This window comes from Eretmochelys imbricata, chromosome 2 (genome assembly GCF_965152235.1).
Source record: "Eretmochelys imbricata isolate rEreImb1 chromosome 2, rEreImb1.hap1, whole genome shotgun sequence".
Taxonomy (NCBI): Eukaryota; Metazoa; Chordata; order Testudines; family Cheloniidae; genus Eretmochelys; species Eretmochelys imbricata.
Window position 1 is genome coordinate 150,170,212 of NC_135573.1, and position 22,914 is coordinate 150,193,125.

Consider the following 22,914-nt stretch of genomic DNA (forward strand, 5'->3'; position numbering starts at 1 on the left):
GCTCGTTATAGAAGGCAATTAGATTAGTCAGCCTGACCTTCCCTTGGTGAATCCATGCTGACTGTTCCTGATCACTTTCCTCTCCTCTAAGTGCTTCAGAATTGATTCCTTGAGGACCTGCTCCATGATTTTTCTGGGGACTGAGGTGAGGCTGACTGGCCTGTAGTTCCCAGGATCCTCCTTCTTCCCTTTTTTAAAGATTGGCACTACATTAGCCTTTTTCCAGTCGTCCGGGACTTCCCCGGATCACCATGAATTTTCAAAGATAATGGACAATGGCTCTACAACCACATCCGCCAACTCCTTTAGCACACTCGGATGCAACGCATCCGGCCCCATGGACTTGTGCTCATCCAGCTTCTCTAAATAGTCCCGAACCACTTCTTTCTCCACAGAGGGCTGGTCACCTCCTCCCCATGCTGTGCTGCCCAGTGCAGTAGTCTGGGAGCTGACCTTGTTCGTGAAGACAGGCAAAAAAACTATTGAGTACATTAGCTTTTTCCACATCCTCTGTCACTAGGTTGCCTCCCTCATTCAGTAAGGGGCCCACACTTTCCTTGACTTTCTTCTTGTTGCCAACATACCTGAAGAAACCCTTCTTGTTACTCTTAACATCTCTTGCTAGCTGCAACTCCAGATGTGATTTGGCCTTCCTGATTTCACTCCTGCATGGCCGAGCAATATTTTTATACTCATCCCTGGTCATTTGTCCAATCTTCCACTTCTTGTAAGCTTCTTTTTTGTGTTTAAGATCAGCAAGGATGTCAAGGTTCCTTCCCCACTCTGAACGCTAGGATACAGATGTGGGGACCTGCATGAAAAACCTCCTAAGCTTATCTTTACCAGCTTAGGTCAAAACTTCCCCAAGGTACAAAATATTCCACCCTTTGTCCTTGGATTGGCCGCTACCACCACCAAACAAATACTGGTTACTGGGGAAGAGCTGTTTGGAAACGTCTTTCCCCCCAAAATACTTCCCAAAACCTTGCACCCCACTTCCTGGACAAGGTTTGGTAAAAAGCCTCACCAATTTGCCTAGGTGACTACAGACCCAGACCCTTGGATCTTAAGAACAATGAATAATCCTCCCAACACTTGCACCCCCCCTTTCCTGGGAAATGTTGGATAAAAAGCCTCACCAATTTGCATAGGTGACCACAGACCCAAACCCTTGGATCTGAGAACAATGAAAAAACATTCAGTTTTCTTACAAGAAGACTTTTAATAGAAATAGAAGTAAAGAAATCACATCTGTAAAATCAGGATGGTAGATACCTTACAGGGTAATTAGATTCAAAACATAGAGAAACCCTCTAGGCAAAACCTTAAATTACAAAAAAGATACACAGACAGAAATAGTTATTCTATTCAGCACAATTCTTTTCTCAGCCATTTAAAGAAATCATAATCTAACACGTACCTAGCTAGATTACTTATTAAAAGTTCTAAGACTCCATTCCTGGTCTATCCCCGGCAAAGACAGCATATAGACAGACAGAGACCCTTTGTTTCTCTCCCTCCTCCCAGCTTTTGAAAGTATTGAAAGTATCTCCTCATTGGTCATTTTGGTCAGGTGCCACCGAGGTTACCTTTAGCTTCTTAACCCTTTACAGGTGAGAGGAGCTTTCCCTTGGCCAGGAGGGATTTCAAAGGGGTTTACCCTTCCCTTTATATTTATGACAAAGGATTTCACTGTTAAGCCAAGCTGGTCGCCTGCCATATTTACTATTCTTTCTACACATCGGGACGGTTTGTCCCTGTAACCTCAATAAGGATTCTTTAAAATAAAGCCAGCTCTCCTGGACTCCTTTACCCCTCATGTTATTCTCCCAGGGGATCTTCCCCATCAGTTTCCTGAGGGAGTCAAAGTCCCATTATACCAGCCCCTCCATAAACTTATCAAGCTCAGTCTTGAAGCCAGTTAGGTTTTTTTGCCCCCACTGTTCCCCTTGGAAGGCTGTTCTAGAAAGTCAATGGATACTCTTGATCTCACACCAAAGACAATATAGGCAGCCAATTTTTCTATTAAACTTATTAAAGGTCTATTACCTAAGAAAAAGAAATTGGTGTTGTTGAGAAGTTAAAGCAGGTAAAATACATTACAAAGTGAGTCAAAGTTTGTGAGTTCAAAATGATATAGAAAACTAGCAGATTATTATATTTACACTAAGTCTGTCAGGGTTACCCGAAGTAACTTTGGGGATCTCTGTCTTGCATCTCTGTGGGTGTCCAAAAAGTTTGGAGATACAGGATCGAACCCTGGATCCATTCTTATAGCATGTTCCCATGTCAGCATCACAAAGGTCACATAGGAAGGCAATTTAAGTGAAAAAGAAGCTCAGGGGAGCTGGCAGTTTCTCAAGGAGACAATATTAAACACATACCTGTCAGCTATCCTGATATGAAGGAAAGACAGGAAGACCACTAAGAGGTCAATATGGCTCCATCACAAGTTTTTTTTTTTGGCCTCAAAATCTAAAATGAATCCTACTGAAAGTAGAAATATGGACAAATTGCTAAGGGGGAGTACAAAAGAGTAGCACAAGCATGCAGGAACAAAATCAGAAAGCTTAAGGCACAAAATGAGTTATACCATCAAGGGACATAAATGGCAATAAGAAGAGGTTCTTTAATACATTAGGATCAAGAGAAAGATGAAGGAAAGTGTAGGTCCTCTACTTATTGGGAAAGGAGAGCTACTAACTGACCAAAAAGCTGAGGGATTTAATTCTTATTTTGATTCATTCTTCACTAAAAAGGTTAATTGACCAGATACTCAACACAATTAATGTTAACTACCATGGGGAAGGAATGCAAGTTGAAATAGGGAAATAACAGGTTAAACAATATTTAGAAAACTTAGATGTATTCAAGTTATCAGGGCCTGATTAAATTAATCCTAGGGTACTTAAGAAACTAACTGAAGCAATCTCAGAACTGTTATCAATTATCTTTGAGAACTCCTGAGTACAGGTGAGGTCCAAGAAGACTGGAGCAGGGCAAACATAGTATCTAACTTTAAAAAGAACAAAGAGGACTTGGGGAATTATATACCATTCAGCCTAACTTCAATACCTGAAAAGATACTGGAACAAATGATTAAACAATCAATTTGTAAGCACACAGAGAATAATAGTTATAACGAATAGACAGCATGAATTTGTCAAAAACAAATCATCCCAAACAACCTAATTTCCTTCTTAGACAGAGTGACTGGTCTACTGAATAGCAGGGAAGCAGTAGATGTGATATATCTTTATTTTATTAAGGCCTTTGACACAATCCCATATGACATTCTCGTAAGCTAAGGAAATGCAGTCTAGATGAAATTACTGTGAGGTGAGTGCACAACTCGTTGAGAAACCATACTCAAAGAATAGTTATCAATGATTCACAGTCAAACTGGGAGGGCATATCTAGTAGGATCCCACAAGGGTCAGTCCTGGGTCTGGTATTATCAATATTTTCATTAATGACTTGGATAATGGAGTAGAGAGAATGCTCATAAAATATGTGGAGGGCACCAAACTGAGAGGGGTTGCACTTGGGAGGAAAGGATTAGAATTCAAAACAACCTTAACAAATTGGAGAATGGGTCTGAATTAAACAAGAAAGGCAAGTGCAAAGTACTTCACTTAGGATGGAAAAATCAAATACATAAGTAAATATTAAGAATAACTGGGTAAATGGTGAAAAGGATCTGGGGGTTACAGTAGCTCACAGATCGAATATGAGTCAAAAATGTGTTGCAGCTGCAAAAAAGTCTAATATTTTGGAGTGTATTAACAGGAGTCTTGTATGTAAGACGCAGGAAGTAATTATCCCACTCTACTCAGCACTGCTGAGGCCTCAGCTGGAGTATTGTGTCCAATTCTAGGTGCCACACTTTAGGAAAGATGTGGACAAATTGGGGAGAGTCCAGAGGAGAGCAACAGAAATGATAAAAGGTTAAGAGAACCAGACATGTGAGTAAACGTTTAACACAATGGCATCTTTTGTCTTTAGAAAAGACTGATGGGGGGACCTGAGAACAGTCTTCAAATATGTTAAGGCCTATTATCAGGAGGACACTGATTATTCCTCATATCCACTAAACATAGGACAAGAACTAATGGGTTTAATGTGTAGCAAGGGAGATTTAGATTAGAACTAGGAAAAAAACTTTCTAATTAGAAGGGTAGGTAAGATCTGGAAAAGGCTTCCAAGGGGGGTTGAAGAATCTGTATCACTGGAGGTTTTTAAAAAGAAGGTTGGACAAACATCTGTTAGGTTCACTTTTTTCTGCCACAGCACAGGGGGCTGTACTTGATGACGTCTCAAAATCCTTTCCACCCTATATTTCAATGATTCTGTGATTGATTCTCTAGGTCAGTAGTTCCCAAACTTGTTCTGCCGCTTGTGCAGGGAAAGCCCCTGGTGGGCCGCGCCAGTTTGTTTACCTGCCACGTCCGTAGGTTCGGCCGATCACGGCTCCCACTGGCCGCGGTTCGCTGCTCCAGGCCAATGGGAGCTGCTGGAAGCGACAGCCAGTACGTCCCTCGGCCCGCACTGCTTCCAGCTGTGCCCATTGGCCTGGAGCAGCGAACTGTGGCAATGGGAGCTGCGATTGGCCGAACCTGCGGACGTGGCAGGTAAACAAACCGGCCCAGCCCGCCAGGGGCTTTCCCTGCACAAGCGGCAGAACAAGTTTGGGAACTACTGACCTAGAGAATCAATCACAGAATTATTGAAATATAGGGCTGGAAAGGATTTTGAGACGTCATCAAGTACAGCCCCCTGTGCTGTGGCAGAAAAAAGTGAACCTAACAGATGTTTGTCCAACCTTCTTTTTAAAAACCTCCAGTGATACAGAGTCTTCAACCCCCCTTGGAAGCCTTTTCCAGATCTTACCTACCCTTCTAATTAGAAAGTTTTTTTCCTAATTCTAATCTAAATCTCCCTTGCTACACATTAAACCCACTAGTTCTTGTCCTATGTTTAGTGGATATGAGGAATAATCAGTGTCCTCCTGATAATAGGCCTTAACATATTTGAAGACTGTTCTCAGGTCCCCCCATCAGTCTTTTCTAAAGACAAAAGATGCCATTGTGTTAAACGTTTACTCACATGTCTGGTTCTCTTAACCTTTTATCATTTCTGTTGCTCTCCTCTGGACTCTCCCCAATTTGTCCACATCTTTCCTAAAGTGTGGCACCTAGAATTGGACACAATACTCCAGCTGAGGCCTCAGCAGTGCTGAGTAGAGTGGGATAAGTGAGCGAATATAACTCGGAAGCACATCTCTGAGGGCTTATCTACATTACCCACAGGATTGACGGGCAGAGATCGATCCAGCAGGGGTCGATTTATCGCGTCTTGTCTAGACATGATAAATCAACCGCCGAGCACTCTCCCGTTGACTCCGGTACTCCACCGAGGTGAGAGGCGCAGGCGGAGTCAGTGGGGGAGCGTCAGCTGTCGACTCACCGCAGTGAAAACACCACAGTGAGTAGATCTAAGTATGTCGACTTCAGCTACGTTATTCACATAGCTGAAGTTGAGTAACTTAGATTGATTCCCCACCACCACCACCCCAGTGTAGACCAGGCCTTAGGTGTATCTGTGGAGAAAATGAGACACTAATAGTCACTTTTCTTACTATAACAGCATTTTAAGGTCAAGTGCCTTTCACCATGTTGCCAGGTCTCACAATTTTATTGAAAGTCTCTTAATACTTGGTATTTTTCTTAAACCCCAGTTCCTGGAGTCAAGTGATTATGCAAGAATCTCAGCTCTTTTTTTAAAGTAAATTTCTAGTCCTCATATTTATGGAGAAATGCTTGAAATTGTGATCTGAGTGCACCTTACGAAAACCCAATATTTTTTGGATTTTTTAAAAAATCATTATTTCTAAATTAATTTTGTGATTTTGGGGGGCCCTGAGTCATATTTGAATGTTTGGAGTTGGCAATACTACTTTCAACTGTGTTTTAAACAAGCAGTGTATTTTCTCTATAAGACTCTTCCTAGCAAAGAGACCTTCCCCTCTCATGGAATAGCACACAGGAAGGAACAAAGGAGGAATAAAATTCAATGAGGATCCCCTTATACTTTGTTTCCCACAGATCATTCAGGGAGAATGGGCCACAGATTTACCCCAAGACCTGTGGATTCCCAGTATCTGCAGGAGGTAAGAGCCATCCACAAAGAATGTCCTTGGGTGGGATCCATAAAGGGACTTAGGTGTTGCAACACTGAGCACCACTGTGCCTAACTTTTAGGCACCTAGAAAAGCACAAGAACAACACTGTGATCCACAAATCTTAAATTAGGCACCTACACTCCCATGTTCCCTCTAATTTTTTCCATCCATGTGTGGAATAAATTTTGTTATGTGCACCAGTAGAAACAAAAAACCTAGATACAATATATATTTTTTAAAAGTTACCATAGCAATAATTACAGGACACATTAGGCATTTTAGAACTCACCACAAACTGTGCTGGCTGCTGGGGAAATCTCAAAGACCGTGCACTGGGAAGAGAACACTCCTTCAGACCTCAGACCGCAGCAGCTCTCTTCTGCTCCGAGTCCTGAGCCAGGCTGTCCCCTCTCCCTTGCTCTGTGGAGATGGGGTACAGGGGCAGGGGAAGGGAGACACCCTGACATCAGCACCCTCCTCTTCCTCATCCCCACTCTGCACAGCCAGCAGGAGGGTCCTGGGAGCAGCTGCAGAAGCAACGTGGCTGCAAAGCACTGTGGGGTTGGGCACCTGAACACACACTGCTGGATGTGCAATGCACTTGAATCACTCCTGGGTGGTTGCCCAAGCGCTCAGTTTAGAGCAAACACAGCTACACTCTCTATATAATGAATGGGGGGAGAGAGGATCTACATGTGAATGGGATCCACAAAAGCCACCATGCTAGGCAGGGGGGCACCTAAGCTACCCAATGGAGATGCCAAAAAGAAAGGTGTATTCTAAGACTCACCCCTCACACGGAGACAGGCACCTATCTAAATCTGGGCTGCAGGTAGGCACCTATTGCTGCTTAGTGAGCCACAAACAGGAGCCCATCGCCTTCAGTCAGGTATTTTAGATGTGTAAGATCTTTCTTGGGGCAATAGTGCCTGCCTCACTTGACAAGCAGAGTGTTTTCAAGGTTGTAGCATCATGTCTGGTCACGGAAAAAGGTGGTAAGAGTTTGGGAAAGGGGGGTGCTAAGTGCCATCGCAAGGTACTCCGTAATAACATTCAAGGTATCATGAAGCCGACTATTCGTTGTTTGGCACGCCATGGTGGCGTAAAGCGTATTTCCGGATTGATCTATGAAGAAACCCGAGGAGTGCTGAAAGTATTTTTAGAGAACGTCATCCGTGATGCTGTTACTTACACTGAACATGCCAAGCGAAAGACTGTGATTGCCATGGACTTGGTCTATGCTCTAAAATGCCAGGGAAACTCTCTGCAGATTCAGGGACTAAGTTTCCATCCCGCTTTAAAGTTGACATTAAAGAGCTGGGGGAGGAGGAGTGGTGGTGCCCATCTTATAACGTTTAGCCCAGTGGTTAGAATATTTGGCTGGCATGTGGGAGACCCAGATTCAATTCCCCCTTCTCTACTAGATGTGGGATTTGAACAGGGTACCTCTCACCTCACAGGAGGGTGCTCTAACCACTGGATAACAGAGGCATTCTCATAAACAGTAATTGGGCCAGAAAGAAAGAGAGAGTGACTCTATAGGAGGTGGAAGACCCTGAGTCTAGTCCAGCTGCTCTAATCAATCTATCACTATTTATCCACAAGTGGAACAGCTTCAGCAGGAGAGATTGAGAAGCTGCATATCAGAATATCCCAGTTCTTTGGTCAGCGCATCCTCCTGACAGATGGAAGAGGTTCAAATGCTTTCTTTGTTCTGGCAGAGAGATGGGAATTGGATCTGGATCTCCTGCATCCTAGGTGAGTGCTCTAACCACTGGGCTAAACGTTATAATGTGGAGAACACCTTGTACTCCAGTTGGATTTTGACTGGGGCCCAATCTGGCAGGCCTGCTCAGAGGCTGCCTACCAGATCAGGCCCTGCATGTGACTTAAGCAGATGAATGCCAATCTTCCCCTAGTTTGTGAATAGCTCTGGAGTTTAGTCAGGAAATAACAATATAGATGGAGACAGCAATGCACATGCCCAGAGGCAGAATTTAGGAGACTAGGAAACTTTTACCTTGAAAATTTAGGTGCAGAATGAGTTTAGGCACCTACCAGGTTGGTGGGGGCTTTATTGATCACAGCGAACACAAAACTGGCATGCAGGCATTTAAGTGCCTTTGTGGATCTGGACTCTTGCCTCTCTGGGCTGGGTTTGGGGTCTGCCACCTCCCTAGCAGAATGGCTTTTCATCTCCAAGTGCTGATGGAAGGACGATATGCCCAGGCCTCATGCCAGCCAGCTTGTCAAATGCCAGGCCCCAGCGTCCCATGCAGTTCCTGAGTACATGGAAAGCCCTCTGCAAGGTCTCAGGAGGAAGGGATGATGTGCTAGAAGCAGCTCAGTGCTTACCCAGCTCCATGCACAGATAAGGGGGGAACAATTTGAGCCCAAAATACCATAATTTTGTCCCAGCTCTGCTGAGGTGAGCTCCCATTCTTAAAGGAATACATCTCATTACAGCCAGCAGCAAATATTTAGCTTGCGAGAACAGCCCTATGGGAGGATACTGTAATTTGAAATATCTGTTTCTACCTTAACAGGTCTGAAAATCCCCCTCTCCAGTAATCAAAATGCCTGGGATAGAAATGATACAACATTTTGTTTCCTCTTTGCTGACACAATTAAACTCAACTTACATTTTCCTACATCAGTTTGGAAGCAGAACTCCTCATTGAAATCAGTGGGGAGTCTGGTTTCAGAATCCATGGTAGGAGAGGGCCTACGTTCAGCCCCAGTCCCAGCCCCATGTGAGTCACCTATTACTTTAGGCTGAAAATGCTAGAGACCTGTGGAAAGTTGAATCCCATCCATGGATAGCTAATGCATTCCTTTTCCCGACTCAGATATCTCACTGATAAAGGCTCCCAGCTGCTCTTAACTACCTCCCTTACAAAAGCGGCAAAGATCCAGACTAACACTGCTACCCCTCTGATCCCTTACAAAAGTAACACCGCTCAGTACACCTACCTCTTTAATAGTTTTTAGACACTCTTCAGCCGCACAAGAAAATCCATTCATCAATTATAGATCAATTAAGGAAGAGAAATCTGCAGCTCATTTGATTGCCCTGTTGTCCCTGCAACTCACAGACGCAGCAGCCGCAAAACTTTGCAGACTGTCAGGCCTGTTGTTTATTTTATTAGCCAGCGCGGCTCATTCCTTCCTTTCAGGAAAGGCACTCTGCAGCATTAGCTAGTCCGCAAAGCGGGGGGTGGGTTGTACTCAAAACAAGCACCAGGGCCGAGCCAGTAAGATGCTGCAGTTTCGTAAAACCAGACAAAGCGAAAACAAACACAAAAAGAAAAACATGGCGGGTCACATGCAACTCCAGTCTCAAGCAACATACTGCCCTGACTGACGAGTGTCTTTTAACAGGTGATATTCCCCAAGCACCAACTCTGCCGTATTGTTTATATTGTGAATCTGCGGCTCTCTCATCACGCACAGATTTTCATTTTAACAGGTTGTTTTAACAGGTAAAATGGTGGGAAACGTTTACTTTGGAAAGATGGAATTGTCTGGATAAGAAGGGTCAAAACGGGGATAGAAATGTAGAAGCACTGGTAAGGACTTCTAGAAGTATATTTTTATTGTCTCTCCGGGTTATAGACCTTGCATTATGCTAATTACTCTTACAAATACCAATACCTAGTACACAGCAACGAGGATTTAGTGAATAATGCACACTGCCTCTTCTAAGACAAACCTGGAAAACTTGGCGATATCTCTCTCCTTCTATATTAGGTTAATCGCCGAGATATATTACACAGTACATAGGATTTCTGTATCTTAATGAGTAGCAGGACAACTGGATTTATTTATTTATTTTATTTGGTGTTGAGTGTTCCGAGGTGACTAAATTTGCCTTGTTGAGCCTTGTAAAATCCTGACTTAATCATGTAAACTTCTGTGTAAGCAAAATAGACGAAACTTCAAAGGGTCAAAAAGCCTTTAGGGATTTGTGCTGAGACGCCAGCAATAGATCCTAATCTGCCTTCAGAATTCTGGCTATATTTGTCCAAGGAGCTGGTACCAGCAAACTTTCTAAGGTAGAGATCGTGGGTTGATTCAGCCTTTATCCCCTTAGAGAGTATTGGCTTTGTGAGGCTCTACGCAGCGCTTCAACGCCAAGGGATCTATGCTTGCCCAAAACCCTCTAAAAATGAAGTACAGGAGTAATTTGAGATAATGACTTTGTAACAGGCTTGGGCAGACCTTGGACAGAAGAAGTGAGAGATGTTATCACCCCAGCATTCCTCTTAAAATGCAGGTTTTTTTCCCCCCTGCTTATTCCCAGTTAGTCAAAGCTGCATTAACATTCCATCCAGGGCTGCTAAACAGAATCTTAATTAGTTCTGATACTCTTGTGCAAGGGGTTTATTCATTGCACTCTTAACTAATGGTTGCTGTCAGGGTAGGGTTTTTTTTTCCCTCTTTGGGGATATCGTGTTCTGCTGCAAAGCATGACAGAAATGTAATGTGCATGCAAAAAAAGCTTGCAGATCTCAAATCTTAGGGCTGAGGCTGACTCCAGCCCTGTCTAATGGTGAGACAATGTTAGGACTAATGAGAATAACTTCCACAACAGATATTGCCCTGCCTGTTATTTATCTTAAAATTTAATGGTGCGCTTTCTTTTTTCCTTGTCAGAAAACACTACGAACTTGCTAGTGTTTTAAAACGGTTCACACAACTTTCACTAAATTTGCATCTCTGTATTTTTATTGGTCGCCCATAACGTGGTATGAAGAGAGATCCATACGTGATGAAACATTAGCAAGTTACTCAACAGCGATTTGCTCTTGCAGGACCTTTCTCTTTTCATTATATGTCACTTACACCCACATTTTACAGATCTTTTCCCCCGAGTATCCTTTCTATTTATACTACGATTCTATATCCATAACGGCGAACATTTGGACTGTTTATGATATTAACAGTGAAATTTACGTGATCTGAGCAGATAAGTATTATATGTAGTCACACACATAATTTGATGTAAACATCCCTCAAAGTTATTTGTAGTTCGCGCCTGAGTCGTGACAATAAACATCATAGGCACTCGGCACTAAAAAGAGAGAAATATAATAGGGACTACTCGCATTTGACGTTAAAGTAAAGTGACTGTTTCATTTATCAGCAACGGCCAATAATAGTTATTTGCCTATAAATCTACGTTTTGCTACACTTATTTCGGAAACAGATTTATAAGACTATAAATTACTGTTTATTTCATTCTGGAAAAAACAGATTTGCTTTCTGGAAATATGAGGCCCATGTCACTTAGCATGTTCACGTCTTGCTCTCCAATGGTAACGGCTCAGTCCAGTGAACTTGCGTAACATTGATTACTCACAAAGAGTTCAGGATAACTATCGTGTAGCTAAACTAATTGAGACAATCATGCTAAGTTATAGTCAGTCTAAAAGGTACCATTGATGTGGTAATGCCTATTGAAAATCAGACATGCGACTCACTACCATTTAATTGCTCTTTAAACCTGTTATTACAATGTTAACTGGCTTACGTATATATTGCTGCCTTTATTGCCTTGATGTGACAAATTAAAACATACACTCTGGAAACTGCATTCATTTGTGGACAGTTACAGAAAGGGGAGCTGGGTGATATCAAAGCTGTCAAGCTGAATTAATTTGAAAACTTTCATTTTGACTGCAATCCCCATTGCATTTTTGTTGCAGTGGGGAAACACTCTAGCGGCATACCGTTTTCCATTGTACTATTTGTAATGCATTAATCTTCAACGTTAAACTAACAATGTATTACATAAAATTTAGTTCAAGGAGCGGATCTGGGCAAAATAGACTTTTAGATTTTCAAACGTTGAACAAAAGGGTTCAAAGGTTAAACGTTAAACTTGTATTATTATTATTATTTCAAGTATCAGGCCTGATGGATTTAACCAGACCTCCTGAAATCGTTGGGAGATGGCAAATCAGTGATTATGCCTGTCTTTGTCCATATTGTGCCTCCCAGCTGATTAGCAGCCTTAAAGGCTCTTCCACATTAAGATATATTACTAGAAGCAGTTTTCTGAGGAAAGTCTTAATTATCACAAAGCATTGCATGCTTCTCCGTGCTAGATTTTTTTTTTTTAAATTCGTCCCGCTCTCTTCCAAGTTTTACTCAAACTTGTGCCTTTAAGACAGTTAACGTTATTGTATAACTTCCAGATGTGATTCACTTTTCAGATGCCCCACGAGACAACCGTTGCAATGTACTTTTTTTCTCCTGCAACCTACCAAGTTCCAGAGCGGATTGCTTCCCATCTTAATCTACTAACGCTAAATTATCTTGCAGATTTTAAGGGTGGCCGAAAATCAAGCCCATTTATTTTTTCTCCCGCGAGAAGATGGCAGGGGTTAAAATGTCCTGTTTGCCCTTTCTCTTAATCAAGCAGAGAAAAGCAAGAACTGCTGGCACCTTATGGGACTCAGACCTACTGCTGCTTTGAGCAGCCCGCACCCAACCAACTTTGATTAGCCTTTTTCCAGTTGCTGTTTGTTTGGTTGTCATTTCTCCCTTTTCCTCCAGAATTGTTATTTATGCCCTGAAACGTGAACGTTGCGAGTTTTGCTATTAAATGGCGTCTTCTACATCGGGGTGCTTCTCTCCCCCGAGAGCTGGGCAGAAGGGGCTGCCAAAAGAGCAGGGGGAAACTGTCTAAATCATAATCAAATCAGCTTCGAATTCATTACACCAGAGCATTAACTAATTACCAGATCAGAGAGAAGAAAAATAAATATTCCTTTAAATAACTGAAGGTAATTATAACCCTGTTGTTGACATTAACGATTAATAATTGATCAGAAGTTAGATACAATAAATTGCCAATTTATCTCCCTATAAAAATGCACATACTTATTTTTCTGTACGTTTAATACAGAGCCCAGTTACCGTATTCGCATAGCTGCTGCACAGGGAGCGAGACATACCATTCGCATTTAGCCATTTGTTTATTTTATTTTTTTTTAAGCACACACAATTAATTTACTCAAGCACTTTATTTAGCAAAGTGATTTGACAATGCCGCCTATTGTAGTACGGTTGTGAGGAACTAAGGTTCAGGTGAGCTTCTCTCTCCTATTAAGGCTACTTATATTTCCCAGATTACAGCCATTAAAAGTAAACTCCCGTTTCGGAAGCAAATGTCTTTTGCTTAAATCGGGACAGTCAAGTCCCTACATTTCATGGCTTTTATTTTTCTCGGAAAATAGAGTAGACCTTGCCCTGACTGGTACAAAACAGTGAAATTCGCCTCTGATTTATTCGGTGGGGGGGCGGAATTGTTCCAGATTGCAGGAGTCCAGCTGTCACCTCCGCCAGACTGTTTACAGGTAAAACGCTCCCTTAAAAGGATACATCCTGTCATAAGAACGCTCGCTGTAATAATTGTTTATGGCCAAAATATAAACTCGCTGTTAGAAATTCACCGTTTTGTTGCCGTGTTTATTTAGAGTAGGTGTCAAAGGGGCAAAACAATATTCACAATTCAGAATAATTAAGTTGTCTTATTTATCTAGTATTCCCAAATCGGAATGCATAAATGCATCTGAAAATACATCCGGGACTCCTTTTTTCCCCCTTTACTTTTTGCTTTGTTTTATCTTCTTTATAACCCAGTAACGTACCTGAATTTCCATCTGCCGGGTTAAAGAGAAAGGCATGAATTTTACAGCACTTCATTTTTTTTATCCTACAAGAAAAAGGATGTTTTTCGTTAACTCAATAAGCAGAAGATTGTGCTTGAATTAGGGAAATATTTTAATGCATAACATTATCAAACGATATATCTGTAAATTAATCCTTTTTTGCAAACGTTAATACGCGATAAAAATCTTCGACTTAATCGAATTTCTGCTGCGGTTTATTAACAGGGCTAGGTGGAGGTTTAACTAATTTTAAAGTGAGATGTAAACAGTGACGGGAGAAGAAATTTCCAAAGCGGGATGGTTTGGGTTTTTTCGTTCTAGCTGGCTAGGAATGCCTGTAATTAACGGCTGTCTCCTCTGCCGGGTCTGGGGCCCGGTTTCTCATTCCTTATGTACCCTAAACTCTCGAGCCCGTCACTGGCAGTCTGGGAGGTGGGACGCGCAGGAAGTTCAAGATGCGCCCCTCTAAGGACAGAGGCAGGGACAGGCTTTACTGTGTGATGGCTTGTTGGATGCCCCTGATGGGCTCGGTTGTGTCTGGTAGCAGGGAGTTACAGAGCACACCCTGCTCTTTGTTTCTTTGCCGAAGATTTTTTTTTTTAAATCGCGATCTCCTCAAAGAGTGTGTGTATGTGTGTATAAGCCCCCGATCCCCTTATTTTTTCCTCTACCAGAGCTCTTCTCTTATTAGGTCTGCATGGTTTACATGCAGAGTCAATGGAAACCGAAACGCTGGTGTCTATAACAATGTACGTTAACTCTTTCTTTAAACTCCTTATCTTCCTCAAACCGTGAACTTGTATTCAGGAGCAGCTCACATCCTTTCCTTTCTGTTTATGGCCTGTGCCGTGTCTCTCCGTCTCCCTCCCCCTCCCCCAGCCTCAATCAAACAAAGGTGGGTGAAGTTCTTTTCAACTTTCAAAGGCAGTTGGTGAGCAGCTTTGCTGAAACAATAACTCTTTTACTGAGAACAAATGGTGACATTTGAAGGGAGCAAGGAAAGGCAGTCCAAAGTGGAACGCGCCTCTGTTCCTATTTGACAACAGCACCAGTCCCTCGGGGATCCCACCTGAGATTAAAGCTTGAATTTCGGTAAATCAACTCTAATGAAACCTCTAGCCCTGGAGAAGGGAGGGTTTGTTCTAGCAGTTCCGAAACAAGCACTTACAAAGATGGGGGGGGGGAGGGGAATTTGGAGTAAATAAAGGGATGGGCGTGAGATATTAATCCCAACGGGCTGATTAGCGTCAATATGAAACAAACTGTACACAAAGTACTCTTTTATTGTCCAAGTGTCTTTCTTTCCTTCCTGAAGTAATCACACTGTTTGTGCCAAAAGCCTAACAGAGACACGCTTTCGTCCCGCTTTTAATTTTAATTATTAAACACTAACTGAGATTGGCAATGGAATTCTTGTCCATTCATTTTCTATTAAAAATACATTTGTTTGCCAGATCTTTTGGGTAGTGTCCATCTTGATCCGTGAGCACTCATGAATTTCTCAAAGAGGATGATAGAAACCCATTGGGTTTTACATACATAGTGAATATTTAAAAGCGAGTTCCCCAAGTCTTTCTACTTCCCTTTCCAGAAAGAAATCCAGGTCTAAATACTAGCAAGGGTGGGTAAATTATGGAAATCTTTTATAATTCTTTGGGCGTATAAACATCAAAGGAATGTCGTTAGCCTTTTCTAATCTCTGCCACAGCGTTTGGTTTTTACCAATTGCAATGTATACGTTGTGTCCCCTGGAGGACCTGGGACATAAAAAGTGAGTGGTGGGGGGGGAGGGTGAGGTGGAAAGGAAAGAGTATTAACTTAGAGATGGGGAAAAGAGGCTTTAGTGCAAATGCCTCAACAGAAAATAAAAAAGTTCATCTTCATAACGTTTCCATTTTGCACAATAAAAACAGGTTTGAGATGGATGCAAACATTTGAACACAATCAATATTCCACATTTGTCTAAAGGCAAAGCATTCTCTGAAGGATTTGTCGACTTTTTGTCAATTGTACTAGGTATTATATGCAGACACAGAGTTGCATTTTACTTATAGGCTAAAACGTTGCTTCATGTCACCCTGCAATATCTGAAGTAGGCCTGCACCGCAAAGATCTTTAGTGTACCTATCTATGGACAGCCTACAGTTTCCCAGAACTGTAATACTAATTTCTGCCTTCTCTGACATATTTTTCTTAATCAGCTTGACATCTTTGTAAGTTACCAATACAAGGTGTTTTTTTGTTTGTTTGTTTGTTTTTTGTTGTTTTTTTTTTTTTAAAGTCCCTTTCCCTACTTAGTACCATCAGGATGTATTTTCTGACTCCAGTCTAGAATAGCTCTTTATCCAGTTAACATTCCCTGGGCTGCTGACTGAAGTATCTAAGATCACTTTCAAATGCCCTTTCTAACAAGACCTGAGCAAGAGGCCACTAATTTTCACTGAACAAAAAGCCACTGGAGAGAGCTCCGTTTGTCAATATCAACTGGTCCAGCAATTTTCCATCCTCAGACACATCGGCCTATCTGAGCTGGCAGATGTTTAGACAAGATTTTATAAATTGTTCAATATCAGACCATAATGAACCCCAACTGACCATTCCAAAGCAGCTAAAAGCATCCAGGATCTCCCCTGCTGGGATCTAATAATGCTCTCATGCTGGAACATTATTAATCATGGAATAAAATAGATGAGCCTCTTGAAAAATAAGTGTATGATTGATTAAAGGGCAATCTAAGAAGCTATTATTCTTGTTTTATAACCGTAAATTATATTCACTCAATTTATCTTTTGGGGGAAATAAATGATTGTTCGTTTCTTTTCTGAAATTATATTATATGGGGATTCTCATTATTTTACTGAAAATTAAAATGATGGGGTATCTGTTCTTCTGAGTCTAATCAAGGTGGATCTCTAACAGGACTACCAAATTATAGATTTAATTCATGCAATTTAGAAGAGGAAAAAACATAAAAAATAGCGTCTGGAGTATTTTGTTTTCTTGTATTTTCAGCACTTCTGGACATAACTTAGAATTAAAATAAATGATTGCTTGAGCTATAGCAAAGTAGGGTAAGTTATGAAGATTTTTTATTTATGGAAAAGGAAAATAGCATTGGAAAGTGCTAGTACTAAAAATAACTGCATCTCTGCTAGCTTGTAAAAAATGTACATGTGCATGCAGGTGTACCTTTATATCTATCTATAGCGATATATCTATACAGAACAATTCTGAGCTTTAATTAAACAAAGCATGTATTTGCAGTTTGTTTAATTGGTTTAGGCTTTTTACATTCTAAAAAATTATGAAGTGAAATTACAACTACTATCAATTTTATGATTTTTCTAAATAATTTAGTATTTTAGGGGAAAATGAACCAAAAACACCATATTGTTGCAGACTAGTCTGTTTGTTTTTATTTACAATTAAAGATATAAATTAGTAAAGAAATCTTGTTAAACAACCAAAGATTGTATAACCATTAATGTTTCAAATAAAAACCAGGCAAAATTTATTTACAAAAGTTCCAATTTCATTGCAATACAACTTGCATAAATTACTAGAAGCTTTTATATCATTACAAAAATAAATATCAAATTTGTTTCCACTTTGTAAGTACTCAAGTTCTCCAATCACATCTTTGTTATCTCTACTGTATACATCTTTTACAAATAAATTTTACAATAAAACCTATCACACCTATCGAATATATACCGTGGCAATGAAGTGATCAATTCAAGATATCCTGAGAAAAACAGATCTGTTTTCAAAAGTAACACATACATTGGGGAAACTATACTATACCAGCAAACTCACATACGTCCAACAAAATTCTGGTTTAATAATTAGAGTCTGTAGATTTAATAGTGCTCTGTGGTCTTCCTTTATACAGTGGCACAAGATGTGATCCGGATTTAGAGATTTGTTCTATATATTAGCTCGGGGAGAGATGATGGCTTGCTGACTTTTTTCAAAGCAATTGTGACACCTACCTGTGGACCAAGGAAAAAACCAGATCATCCAAAATCCTTCAGTTACACACTAACACCATTAAACTGGGGGGGAAAGGGGAGGGGTCCTAAAATGCTTACTCTTTTATTTTCTTCTCATGAAAATATTAGTTTTAAAAGATCTATAGGATTTTGGTTAGTCTTAAACATAAACGGTTGTAAGGATGCCATTGTTACCAGACATCAAACAATTCAGAGATACCATAACCTCCTAGAAATGCATGCTGAAATCTTATAATTGTGCTTTTTAATTTTAAATATTTACAATGTACAATTCTAATAATATCCTAACACAAGCACCTTACCTTATAACAATTATTAGAAAATTAATTTAAAAAGAGATCTCAAGATATCTCTATAAAATGTAAGTATTCCTTTATTTTTGTTTTACATAAGGTAAAAGAAAACCTTAGGTCATATCAAGGAGTTGGGAACCCTCTAAACTAACTTACAAAAGAGTATAAAGCAGAGAAGAAAAGCTGTAATAAGGGATTTTAAAAAGACCAGAAAAGAGCATATTACTTTGTAATCAGACTCTTATGTAATGAAGCAGGAAATTAACGTTAAGCAAGTTTACAGCTGTGCAATATGTCTTGGACCTGATGCCAAATGATCAGTGTAATAGAAAATGTTCTCACTTACTTGCATTGCTGTGTGATTGCACTTCTATAGGTATGGTTGTACTCCTACTGTGCAGACGTCAGTGGGATCTGTCAAAATATAACCGTCAGTTAGTCACAGGACACAGCCAGCTAACTAGATTATACAGTATGTGAATGTCCCAAAATTCACTTGCAGAAAATTCATATCTAAATCATTTAGAACGTCTACATTAATATTTTATAATTGACTACAGTTTGGATAATGGTGGTATCAGGCTTATTTTTTTTCCTTTTTAAAATCAGACAATTATATTAATTTGTTATACTAATTTTAAAACTGTATGGGAAAAATAGAGGTTTTATGATAGACATAATTTGGTAATTTGGATCATTTTATTTTCTTTATCTTAAATCGAATAAAACTATATTTAACTCCTTAAAATTAAAAAAAAAAGTTAGTGTCCTGTTTTACTAAACACAATGCACAAAAGGTAAAGATAGCAGCGTTTTTAAATTATATATATTAAAGGGTTTATTTTAAACCCTTTTAAAGCTACATATTTAGCCCACTAGATTTTTTTAACTCCTCTGTTATTTCTTTTTTCTATTCCTTACATACAAAAAAAGGGGGAATATATTTTTAAATTCCCAAAATATATTGTTGTCTAGCTCCAGCTCCTTTTTCTTAAGTATTGTCGGTTTGTTTGTCTGCTGGCCGTAGTGGTGTTTGTCCAAATAAGCATTCTTTATCTACAGTGTGTATAGAAGTCATGTTGCCTTTGGGAAGAAAAGAAGCAATCAGTCACCTACCTTTCTTAGACTCATAACTAGAGGGCCTGTAATGTTGTTCTAGCTGGTTAGTGATCGTTTTCAAAGAGTCACTGCTCTGTTTGTGAACAGAGCTTGTATTTAGTACAGTCTGACTTAGTCCCTCGTTCGAAGCCATTGCTGCGGAGTTATATCTCAGGATCCCCTGGCTCTGGAGTGCGTTAAAGTTCCCATAGTTTGTATAATTGGTATAAAAAGGAGAAGTGTAATAAATGTGCCTTCCTAAGAGAGAAGAGGGAGAGTAGGCAGAGCTGTGAGAAGTAGAAGAGGGGGTTACTGAAGATAAAGCCGGTGGCTGACAGCTTTGGCCCAGGTTCTGATTTTTAAGGTCCGAGGTGGCTATTTCAGCTAGAGACCAGAGCTTGGGCTTAATGGCCTGTATCTCGGAACTGGGGGAAATCCTGTTGTCCAAAGTAGTCTTATTGGAGTTCCTTGAAGCGTCCTCGTGGGGGTGATTAAGGAGGGGGGCTTCCACTCCGGTGAGGGGGGAGGAAGTGACAGGCTTAGCGGGAAGGTCTCTCTCTGCTTCATCATCTTCATCCTCGTCGTCCTCGATGTCCTCGTATTTGTCCTTGCACTCTGATCCGGACTCGCAGAGCGTGTCCCCTACTCGGCAGGGCAACTTCTCCCCGTCAGACTCCGCGGAGCAGGAGTGATCAGTGAGCGAGTCAACCTGCAAGCTGATCCCTGCAAAGGCAGCAGCCGAACAAACAAGGGTACAGTCAGTTATATAGACTAAAGAGAGCAGGAGAGAAGCAACCACAACCACTGATAGGAAAGCGACGCTTGTAATCAAATCCTTTTATGTATAATTATACTTGTAGGAACACTCCCACCGGCTATCACTACGGCTGCATGAAAGCAGCTTCCTGTGTGCGCCCGTACAAAAGCACGACAGGCATTATTAACGCAAATGCTCCGGCTAGCTGTTTTAGGGGAATGGCTCATTGCAGAATTAGGTCAATGTAAACGGTCTTTGCTATCGTTATTAATCAGTTAAAGGTGAAGATAAGCTATTGAGGGTAAACGGCATAGAGGGGATTGGACATGAGTTTTAAATATATCCCGCAGCATCCCGGTTACAATATGGGAAGTAAAAGTGCATTTAAATAAATTCTGGCACTTGCACATGTATCCCTTTGGGACCTTTCTATCTAGTTATAGTACAATCGTGTTGTGCCTAACCTTCGTCCTCTGCTGAAGTTTCATTGCTTTCCTGCACCTTGTCTGAACTTTCCTCCTTACTTCTTGCTCCATCCCCTTCGTCTTCATCTTCATCTTCGCTTTTGTTCCGGGGAGCCCAAGTCATTTTGTTCTCCTTCTTGAGCCTCCTCCTGGCGTTGGCGAACCAGGTGGAGACCTGGGTGAGGGTCATCTTTGTGATGATGGCCAGCATGATCTTCTCGCCCTTGGTGGGGTAAGGGTTCTTCCTGTGCTCATTCAGCCAGGCCTTCAGGGTGGCTGTGGCATCTCGGGTGGCGTTTTTCCTGTAAGCGGGATCATTCAGCTGGTAAGGGTAAGCAGGACTGCCATAGGGATGGTAACTGATGGCCCCGGTCATCCCAGTCGTATGAGCATCGTAAGGAGAGCCCTGGAAAGGGCAAAACAGTGGGTTGGCAATTTGTTATTGCTGATAGTCATTAGTAAGTTGTCAAGAAAAGATCAGTGATTATATCTGCATTGTCTTGGATTGGTGTCTCACATTCCTATTCTAATAGCAAACAAGGGTACCCAAAGGCCTTTAAGATCTTGTTTACCTCCTCCCCCTCCCAAACCGCACACACTTTAATCGCTGATCTTTTAATCTTCAGTTAATTTTAGTTCCTTGTAATTGAATATTTCCCAAAATTATTTCTGAGTCACGCAGACATTTTAAAAAGGGCCTTACAGGTAGTACCTTACTATCTACGTTTCTCTCAAAGGTTCAAAAGATGTTTCCTTTTTGCTATAGAAAATACAACAGAGCCACCGCTTAGCAATTCACTGCACTAATGCATTGCAAATTCAACTCGCAAATCAGAAGATATGCACCGTTTCGAATTGTTTAAATGAGATGTAATTAGCATTTTAATTCGCCCTTTAACGTTTGCATTGCGCTTATTTAAGTCTGCGTAATGGAAGAAAAGTTGAAGATATTACTAAGGAAGTTGATAACTTTAAGGACGTTTAAAAATCCCAGAGAAGGGAGAGTTACGGCCCCAAAATCACCTAATGTTCTTAATACTTGACAAACACACTTTGCAACTTCCAGCCACTTGTCTACTGGCTCCTCGACAGGAAAGTCAGGAGGGGCAGATCTTTCACATTGCATTGAACTGAGACTGCACGACATTTCTGCTGAAGTATTTTACACCCAGAAAACATTTGGTTTTCCGTCGGTTTATATAACTAACCTTTCTGGCACCCCTTCCTGGAACCAATCGTAACCAATCTGGAGTTTCCGACCTTAAATTCCTGATGTGTGTCTATATAACTGTAACTATATAACTGTATATATATATACACACAGAGAGACACACGCAATTTCAAATGTTCCTTTTAAGTAATGACAACAAAGTGAAAGCTGAAGCTGCGGCCACCACAACCATCTTGGGTACGAGCGAAGCTCACAGATCGCAAACAGATGCTTCTTTTCATTCCTAAAATCCAGTTAAACCATTAGCACAAAACGCATTGAAAGTAACTGAAACCGCACCGGGCTCACTTCCCGGAGCTCCACTAATCGTTGGCTTGGAAAAGCAAGAAAAAAGAAATCCTCCCCTCTCCTCCCGCAGCACAAAACGCAGCCACCAAACTGCTTCAGACAATGCGGATTCTTTACTAACGGACACGCGAGCGAGGGCAGGCTCAGTTTTATGTTTGCAAGCCCCGAGAGCCGCCAGGGTCCGGTCCGAGGTAGTGCCAGGGCCCCTGTCCTCTTCTCCCTTTGCCCCGCTTGGACACCTCGGGTCTGCACTCTGAGCGTGGTGTTGGGAAAACATACGCTGGCGGCTGAGTTTGTGCTCAGCGCGTGGCTGTGCAGCCCGGGCTCTGTTACTGATGGTGCGTGTGTAGGAGATAGGGGCAGAGGAGGATGAGGATGAGGATGCTAATGAAGAAGGAGAGGATTTTTCTCGGTAGTTACCATGTAGGAGGGGAATCCCGTGGCGGGGTCTGTGGAGTACTGGAGCGGGCTGGTGAAGCCTGTGGCCGCCGCCTGGGCTGTGAAAGCTGCCGATCCCGGGTAAGGGCTGAACGCCGAGCCTGACGAAGACCTGGCCAGCTCCTCGCTCCTGGGGGCTGCCAGAGCCGACGCCCCGTACGTCGGGCAGGAGTACAGAGCCAGCGAGCCGGGGGGCTGGTAGAGGTAACCCTGAGGATAGGACATGGCTTGCACGGGCGTGCACAGGAGCAGGGAGGGGGCGAGGGTGACCGGCCCTGGCGCTTCTGCTGCTCCTTCTGCGGCTTTCGTGTTCCCGCTCCCTCTCCCCGGCTGGCTCTGGGCAGCTGTGCAGAGAATGAGACGTGTCCTACTGGCCCCCCATGCACCCCGGCCAGCACCACAACGGCGGATCCGCTCAGGAGGAGAAGGGCATGGGGAGAGGGGAGAAGTAGCTGGGTAACGACAAGGGGGA

The 22,914-nt window shown here is 41.8% G+C and overlaps 1 protein-coding gene across 1 annotated transcript; it reads right to left on the reverse strand.

Moving 5' to 3' along the window:
* Nucleotides 1–18,536: 18,536 nt before the first annotated feature.
* IRX2 (iroquois homeobox 2) lies at nucleotides 18,537–22,667 on the reverse strand. The gene is made up of 4 exons (XM_077809182.1): nucleotides 22,425–22,667; nucleotides 20,486–20,891; nucleotides 19,283–19,987; nucleotides 18,537–18,580 (listed from the first exon to the last, which is right to left on the reverse strand). Exons 1-4 carry the CDS (start codon nucleotides 22,665–22,667, stop codon nucleotides 18,537–18,539), a joined length of 1,398 nt encoding a protein of 465 aa, XP_077665308.1.
* Nucleotides 22,668–22,914: the final 247 nt, after the last annotated feature.

Coding starts and splice junctions, on each gene's coding strand:
- IRX2 (XM_077809182.1), bottom strand. CDS start 22,667: ATGTCCTATCCTCAGGGTTACCTCTACCAGCCCCCCGGCTCGCTGGCT. Junction 20,892..22,424: donor CGGGATTCCCCTCCTACATG/GTAACTACCGAG, acceptor TGCCCTTTCCAG/GGCTCTCCTTACGATGCTCA. Junction 18,581..19,282: donor TAGTTATGAGTCTAAGAAAG/GTAGGTGACTGA, acceptor ATATTTTGACAG/ATCCCACTGACGTCTGCACA.